General features: G+C 41.9%; 1 protein-coding gene across 1 annotated transcript; it reads right to left on the reverse strand.

Annotated features, from left to right (window-relative positions):
• Positions 1-17: 17 nt before the first annotated feature.
• LOC125892215 (uncharacterized) lies at positions 18-7692 on the reverse strand. The gene is made up of 5 exons (XM_049582051.1): positions 7121-7692; positions 5200-5394; positions 4217-4364; positions 2246-2416; positions 18-2128 (listed from the first exon to the last, which is right to left on the reverse strand). Exons 1-5 carry the CDS (start codon positions 7194-7196, stop codon positions 1789-1791), a joined length of 930 nt encoding a protein of 309 aa, XP_049438008.1. The 5' UTR covers positions 7197-7692; the 3' UTR covers positions 18-1788.
• Positions 7693-8713: the final 1021 nt, after the last annotated feature.

Consider the following 8713-nt stretch of genomic DNA (forward strand, 5'->3'; position numbering starts at 1 on the left):
ACCACAGAGAGGTGTCACTCATCACTTTATTTTATTCCCTTCATCCATTTATACTCATATAATATCAATAATAATAATAAGTTTAATAATAGTAGGCTACTTAGTTGCCATTCTCTTGTCAAAAATACATTCTTCACCATGTTTAAAGTTTCTCTGTGTGTAAGCTACATCATCACACACTGCTGCTGCCTTATCATGTTGGCTTGTAAACATTTGCATTGGTCGCTCTTGGAGAAATGTACACAGCTGCACTTGTTCCACTGCAATACACAGTCTCACTCCTTATCAGTGGAAGTCTTTAATTTATTTACATTCTTTAAAAACTGATATTTACATACTGACTGGTGCTTTCCATCATCTATCAATGTGGACTTTCCAGTCTAAAATGAGTCTCAGACAACTGCCTCAGCTGCCTATAATGTGTTGTGAACTATGTCCCAATAAACAGCTTAAAGGTACAGTAGGTGACTTTTATAGAGAATAACTTTTATTTAATTTTTTGTAAACAAACAAAACAAAAAACTTTTAAATAATAATTTGTAAAATAAAATATGTTCCCTTTGCCAAAAATACCAGGACATCATACTACAACCGGTCACATGTTGCGATTGACAGCTGTCAGAAGCCACAATGACAAAAGACAGCGCATAACTGATGACCAGTCGAATAGTAATTATATTATTATATATTACTATTAATTGTTTAAGTGAACAAAATAATCCTAGAGATTAATTTACCAACAACAAAAGGACATAACTATGAAAATTACGACAGAGAAATGCGTAATTTTACTGTTGTGATTATAATATGTGAGAATCTACAATGTATGCAGTTATATCTTAAAAGTTAGAACTACATACATCGCAAAGTAACAGCAGCAGAGCACCCCGGCTTGACCTCCATCTCTGGCAAGCTCAGTGAACGGCGTGCCGTTTCATCACCATGGTAACAGATCTATGAGAAAGAGGGTGTTCAGGGTGTAATGTTAGCTTATGAAAGAGTAGTATGTCCCAGCTGTGTGCATACTGCATGGAACAGTATGTACTCTTTAAGGGCAGCTGCAGTAAAAAGTAAAAAGAAGAAGTGTGGGATTCGGACTTAAATCGAGTCGGAGATAAAACAGATGTTTCACAGTAAACATCTGTGGACTTTTTCAAGCTGGAGAGAGCTGCAGGAGCCCAAAGGATTTAAAAACCGAATCTAAAAGTGAAGCTGTGCACTGAAGAGTTTGAAGTATGTGCAGGAGAGGGGGGGTGAACAGGGAGTGTCAGAGACTCCTCCTGGCTCTGATTGGTTGTTTTGGTTCACGGTGGTGGACTCTTGCAAATGCCATTAGAAGGACTGATGTTTCCACAGATTGTCTGTCTCATGTACGACTGTCGGGACATGACAGTTTCAGAAAATATGACAAAAAGTTATTTTCCTATAAGTCACCTACTGTACCTTTAATTCTTACAAAACAATATTTCTGAAAAGCTCAATCGAGGGCATGAAAGTCCCGAGTTCTACATACAGGGAGTGTCATCTGTCAAGGCTGGTGTCCTGAAAGTGCAATAGCTCCCCGTTTCAGACAGAGGGCAGTATGCCATTGCAGTTTACAGAAGGCACAAAAGTCTGTCTCATCAGTATGCCTACAGAGCCTTCATACTGTGCAGAACTGCATTATAATTTCAACAAGATCAGGAATGTTCAGTTACTACTTCTCGTAGTCCTCGTCACACACACCAACATATTTGGTCAGTAAACAAGTTCTTGACTGATGGCGTTCACCTCCTGTGTAATGTGTCCTCACACTGATATAATCCGAATGGAAAATTCTTTGGCAGCATTTATATTTCTCGTGTTGGACTCGTCTGTGGTCGATGGCTTCGCTCCACAGAAAGTGCTCTGCTGTCTTCCGTACTGCCTCGCCACACCAGGCCCCACCGCTGAGAGCTGGACCAGGCCTGGGCTTGCAGTTTGACAGTGTGACTGAGGAGGTCCGAGGTATTCAGGTGTACCGGGGAGCTGTGCAGAATCTGGGTTTCGGGGTAAGAGAGGCTGGCTGTAGTCGTAGCCAGGGAGAGTGGAGAGTGGGGGAGTGGGGCCATATGTGCAGGCAGGACCATAAGCGTACTGCTGATGACATCTGTGGAGGGAAAAGACAGGAAGTTGTTTTGTTAACTTTACTGCTGGTGTCTTCAGGGACATTTTGATTCCCCGCCCTGCCCGCCTTTGACCGTCTTTTAAACAGCCCACAGCTTACCTGCAGGCTCGCATGCTGTCACACACAGCTGGGTTACCGGTGTCCCACAGTGAGAGTACCTTGTCCTGGCTGTTGTTGTTGTTGTTGTTGTTCCTGCCTTTATGGCCGTAACGAGACCTGTTGTCCTCCTGATGTTGGGCCTGCTCCTCCCACTGCCACATTTCAGACTCCCTGTTCAAGAAAATCCATTTGTCAGTATTTCAGCAGGAGCTTGTAAATGCATCACAGGACTGACTGGTAACTCCAAGTGATAAAAAGTAACAAAGTACACTTACTCAAGTATATACAATTTTGAAATACTTGTTCTTGTTCTCTTTTTCAGAGGGGAATCTTGTAGTTTTTATGACACTACACATATTTGACAGCTTTAATTATTAGGTGCTTTACAGATTTTGTAAACTTTCAGTATATTTTGCTGATAATACTTTGTACTTTTAAGAATTATCAGCAAATACTTGAGCTGTTTTTCTATGGGTGCATCTGCATTTGTTTGTCTCATGCACGAGGCTGCACATGCAGGCGAGCAGGTGATGCGGTAAATGGTCCTGGCAATTGTTTCACACTATTCCACTGATCCACAGGTGGTGGAAACACCCCATGATATGCAGCAATGTGCCAGCAAAGGCAGGGAAGAAGAAAACAACAAGCCAGTAAGCATGGATGTAAACAATGCTGGCTTTCATACACTTAAAGCAGCTATAAGAAGTTTTTAAGTGGCTATGAAACAGTTTGAGTTTAATCCTAATGCCAAACGAGACCAGAAGAAGAAGATTGGCTATTCATTTATAGTTATTCTTAGTGTCTGTCTCCGGATCCAATTCCTTGCTAAATCAGATGAAATTATTTTCGGCACTCAGCAAGAGCCTATGTTTACATTTTCTCAGCAAAGTTTTGCTGTCAGAAGTATGTTAGCCAGTTAGCAGGAAGTAGGAGGAGATTTTTCTTCAGAGAATTTTGTTTGTGACATCACATTTTGTGGTTATGGCCGATACTGGGGCAAACAGCAAAGAGAAGAATAAAAGAATTGACTGAAGAACCAAAAGAAGCTAAAAGAGCGCGGGGGAAAACATGAGTCAATCTCAGTTTGTTGTTCATTCAACAGATGGAGAGAATTGCTCAACTTGAAAGGATTCAAAACTAATCTTGAACTGGAACCTTCTTTCTAGATGGGTGTGTTATTTGTGAAATACATTGTGAGACATTGATAATAAATGTTAGTAAATTTGACAGCTTTGTTCAATGAAGAAAAATATTGCTTGTTTTTCTTGAACCTGCGTCCCAAACAAACGTACATGCTAGCCAGATCAAGATCTATATGACATGAGGTGCTGGTGTTCATGGGAAATGCAGTCTTCATACGGTTCAATCGTCAAATGAAAAAGTTGGTTTTCTACGTTTCTACAAACCACAGACTTGTCACATTTGTTCGTTTCATACATATCGTATCAGGATTTCTACAGTGACATAGTTCTGATTACATGCATATGAACTGACTTTGTCATCTGGAGGTGGAGGGGATGGCGGATGGTGTAGGTAAGAACACCACTGTTCAAGACCAAAAAATATTAGCAAGACTTCAAGGCATTTCCAGCAGCATTTGGGGTTGTCTTTTTTTTTTTACCATATCCAAGTGTTTTTCGTGCCTAAACTAACCATTCGTTAACTCAAGCATTGTTGAAACTTTAAGTTTCAATCTGCGACATAATAACCTACAAATGTAACATATCTGCAGCACGCAGAAACGAACAATACTAACATTTATTCTGACATTTGGGTTGCTTCAGTCCAGGAAACACTATGATTTCTTTTTGAGAAATGAAATGCTCTCAACTCATTTGTTATTTTGGTGAGTAAGAGTGGCTGTAAACATGAGTTTTGTTTCTCCACAGGGCACCTTTAATGATTTTAAATGAAGGACTAGCACTTGTAATAGAGTACTTTTACACTGTGGTATTGGCAATTCTAAGTCACCTTTCATGCCTTTTCCTTTTGTCCTCTTTGATGCAGTCAAGCAAACAGCAGGTGATGAAGGCCACGGACATGAAGAAGATTATGGCCGAGCTTACAATGGACGCCAGCACCGCCACACGGAAACCATAGTCCTCAATAGGTGTCAGAGCTGGAGTGAGAGAGGAGAAGACTGTTGGTGGATTTATTGTCTTTTTTTCCCCATGTCATGCACTCAACATATTAGACAAATCCATTCATCATGCTGCAAAATCCACGTGCGACAATTCCTTATCAGACTCAGGTACCACACAAATCACTGGCACATAGACCGCGACATCACGAGTCTTTCATTATCATTTAACCTGAGGAGACCGGCGGAAATAAAATCATTTTACGTGCCAGCTCATCACAGAAAGGACAATAAAACATACATTCCATTTTTAATTTCTTTCACTCTCACATCAGACACCTTCTCCTCTCCCATGATGACTGATCCTGAAACATAATTAAGATCCCGCTCTCACTTTTTCCACTTGCTCATCAAAAGAGCGGCTAACTGTGCACCTGCTTGAAATTATTCCTCCCTGCCTCCATTAGCATTAATATTCTCCTTTAATGAGCTTTTTTCCCCAAGCAAGAAATTATTTTCTCTCCAATGTGTCCTCACATAATTTAAGAGAATTAATTATTGCAAAGCCAAATCATACCTTAAGTGTCTTCATGTAACAGTGCCCACAGCCACAATGCCTATCACATAATGTTTAATATAGATCCCATCTCTTCAGAATAATGAGCAGACTGACAGTTCAGGGGAAGTTTTGCAGCCGCTGCAATTCTGCCAGTAAAAGCATTTGGAACATTTTACCCGCACACACACATACACACACATTTCGGTTATAAAGTCTATGAATAATAAAGTAACATGCACCTGGCTAGAAGCAGGCAACTCCAATAATGACTGACATTATTTCTATATTAAATGCCACATTAAGGCGTCTACTTACGTTTACAGTAGGTCTCCCCCACCCAGTGGGTGCTGTTGGTGTCCATGACGCAGATCAGCTCACGTCCAACCAGTTTGTGTTTGGCTGGGCACTGCAGGGAAATGACTGTCCCAACAGTTGTGCCGTTGCCCTGGATGATCCTCTGGGTGCCCAGTGCTGGCAGGGGCACAGGTGTGCACTGAGCCTGGTTCTGAGCTAAAACAAAGACCCAAAGAGTCTGTTAGTGACGAAACTGAGTGTGTGCGTCCAAAAAACGGCGTCTGTGATTGAATTATGTTGCAGATTTTAAGATGTGCATAAATCATCAAAAGTTCAGCCAAAGTTTGAATACATGTTTAATTCATGTTTCTTCAAAAGAAATCTGTTTTTCGCAGTGATGATCAGACAACTTTGAATTCAAATGTAGCACAACAACAATTCAGGGGTGAACAACAAAGAAGAATGGAGCACTGCAGATGAGATTCAAAGTGGGATGGGACAATCATTCCACAGTTATCAGTGCTGAACCCCTGTAGGGCTGCACAACGCAGCGTGACAAAACACTGCCCGCCCCCCCGTATCAGCCTGGTGCCGCTCTGCATCGAATTCTAACGGTATCGAAGCAGGAAATGTGATAAATCATTAAACAAAAGGCCTGCGAGGCTGGTGGAAACACACGGGCCATCTGGAGCCATGCTAAACAACCGGTTATCATACAGCACAGTGCTCAGCATATTACAAGAGGGGAGGTCTCCCAATGTGTCGGCTCAGTACGCCAGCAGTCTGGCACTGAGAAACCTACAACATAAGTGTATCACTTCATCATGACACAAGCTGTTGGAATGCAAATAAACAGAATGACATCAGTTCGGTGTTTTCCAACAGGACTGGGAAAGGATAATGTGATCAGGGCCCAGGCCAGTCATAACAAGCCTGTTTACTGAGGGAAACTCTGGTGACATAGGATAGATTTTGAAACAGTTCCTCTTTGTAACTATTAAATAAAGGAAAATATTCAAGAATGTGAGAGGGGAGAAACATGTGGTGCACTTTTATCACCACAAGGGGCATCACATCACATGAAAAGTTCAAGGTTTCATTGACAAACAGACAGACAGAAAGACAGAGATAAACGTGTGCACATGTTCTTGTTTAAAAGCATCACACATCAGATCAGATTCCACAATGACACACTGGGTCAGACTCAATTGGGATAAATACTCCCCTGAAGGCTATTAGCATAAGCTCACCATATTCAAGTTTATGTAACACAAGGACGCACTTCATTGCTTCGATAAATGGAGAGCATCACTTTTATGTAACGTGTGTGTGTGTGTGTGTGTGTGTGTGTGTGTGTGTGTGAGTGTGACGCTGTGTGATGCTCAGCTGTGCATTGGAGAGAGGAGTTTCTGATGTAAAAGCCACCAGTGACAACTCCCCTTTTCACTTCCTCTTTCTGCTGTATTTAAAAATAAAAACAAATGAATTATGAGATCTGAGAGAACGGTGTTAAGTGAATTTAGTTTTCCCTCAACAATCCTTATGTATGATATCATGTGTATTTATTACTGGGATTTATATTGCTCAGAAATGATCACACACCCATTGATAAAAGATGTAAGTCTGCAAATGCATCATTTTACCTTTACTTAATCCTAAAACTATCACAGCAACTTCCCTGAAGGAATACTGCACAAAAGGGAACACAGCAGCATCAACACATTAAATCTGTATTATTTGACATTTGTCAATTGTGTTTGGATAAGACACTCAACTTGTAAATCACCTTCTCAAATAAAATCCTAAAATATAGCCCTTTGTGTTAATAATAGAACTGGACTTTGTGCAAAGTGCCTAAAACAAAAATCCATCCCACACACATCCTACACGCTCAACTCGAGGACGATTTGGACACCACCGTGTTCGCTTTTTCATGCCTTACCTGACTTATTCCGGTCATCTTGGTTAGTAAAATCAGTCCTGGACACATCTGCTATTGAAGCTGTTGCGGCTGACATGGTGGTGACAGACAAACGCCCCCCCAAGTCCGCTCTTTGGTTGTGCGTAAAGACTGCGCAACGGTGCTCCTCTGTGCCCGGTACAGGGTAAACAAGTCGGGATTCCGTGGAGCTGGAGTCGTGCGTGAGCTTCTCCTCGCGATTTTATTCGCCTCTCTACCTTCCAGTGAGCAGCTTGCCATGCACAGAGTCCTCCCACAATGCTTTCCTCACCGCAACATTAACGTATCCTAATGCTCCGGTTTTTTGGACAGCGCGCTGTGGCTGTGGCGGCTGCTGCTGTCGCGCGAGCGGATGAGCGCTGCGAGACGACGGACGGAGATGAAGTGATCGGCCTCGAGTCCTTGTCGAGCAAAGCAAAAATGACTTTGGGGGATTACACCGGGTCAGGTCAAGTTGGATATCAGAGCTGCGCTTTGTGAGCAGAACAGTGACGCGTAGCAGCAGCAGCAGCAGCAGCAGCAGCAATGAAACCACCGCACCTGCACTCTGTATGTGGGCAGGATGTCGCACCGCTGCTCTGTTTGAATCAGGACGTGGCGCTTCGGGGTTGAACATGTGATTTAAAACACACACACACACACACACACACACACACACACACACACACACACACACACACAATTTTAAGGAAAATGAGGCCATTAAGAGATAGTGTACACTGTAGATACTGTTTGCACACACAGTTAGGGCTTAAAGGAGTGACTTCCAAATCATGTTACTTAATTATGTTCAAACTGACTTCTGGGACAGTGTATCTACAGAGCACCACCACTGTGGGGTTGGTACTTATAAACTGATGCTCACCACCAGCTTCAAAGTAGAGACAGGATGTTGGTTTAGATACTGCTGGCAAGTTGCAACACTAGAGGTGCCGAATACAGAATGATAATGTAATGTAAGGGTTTTATAAAAGGTGTGAGACAAGAGTGGGTTTCATTTTCAAATTGGAGAGGACACTTATGAAATGGAGGGTTGTCCACCAGAAAATTTTGAGCATTAAACACTTAATTGTTTGCTTTAAGGTGGATTTTTATACACAATTTGTGATTTTTCTGCATTATTTTATGGTGTAAATGTCTCTAATTTTGTCGAAGTGGAAGTTCTTTGCTCCTGTCTTGTTTTTATTGGGGATCAGGGAGGATGACAAATGCACATGCCCTCTGTCCCTCCCAAAATACCCACCCAAAAATACATTTGACTGTTCAACGCCAAAATGTCTGTTTACGTACAAGTAGCCACACTTTTAAATGTTAAGTCAGACTGGTTTTTTTTCACTTCTCTGTCTGTGTCTCACTGTGTCACAGTTCAGTTAGACTTGTGGTGGAGGTGATAACTGGTGACCTGGAAGATCTGCTCTGTTTGACTCACAGGTTTCTTAGAATAAGTAACCATGGGTGGTTGCTAAGTGAAAGAAATTAAATTAAAAACAACCTGATCAGTTTTCTGTATGAATCAACACGCACGCGCACACACACACACACACACACACACACACACACACACACACACACACA

Source organism: Epinephelus fuscoguttatus, linkage group LG7, assembly GCF_011397635.1.
Source record: "Epinephelus fuscoguttatus linkage group LG7, E.fuscoguttatus.final_Chr_v1".
NCBI lineage: Eukaryota > Metazoa > Chordata > Actinopteri > Perciformes > Serranidae > Epinephelus > Epinephelus fuscoguttatus.

Coding starts and splice junctions, on each gene's coding strand:
- LOC125892215 (XM_049582051.1), bottom strand. CDS start 7,196: ATGTCAGCCGCAACAGCTTCAATAGCAGATGTGTCCAGGACTGATTTT. Junction 4,365..5,199: donor GGGGGAGACCTACTGTAAAC/GTAAGTAGACGC, acceptor CTCTCACTCCAG/CTCTGACACCTATTGAGGAC. Junction 2,129..2,245: donor GACAGCATGCGAGCCTGCAG/GTAAGCTGTGGG, acceptor TTCCCTCCACAG/ATGTCATCAGCAGTACGCTT.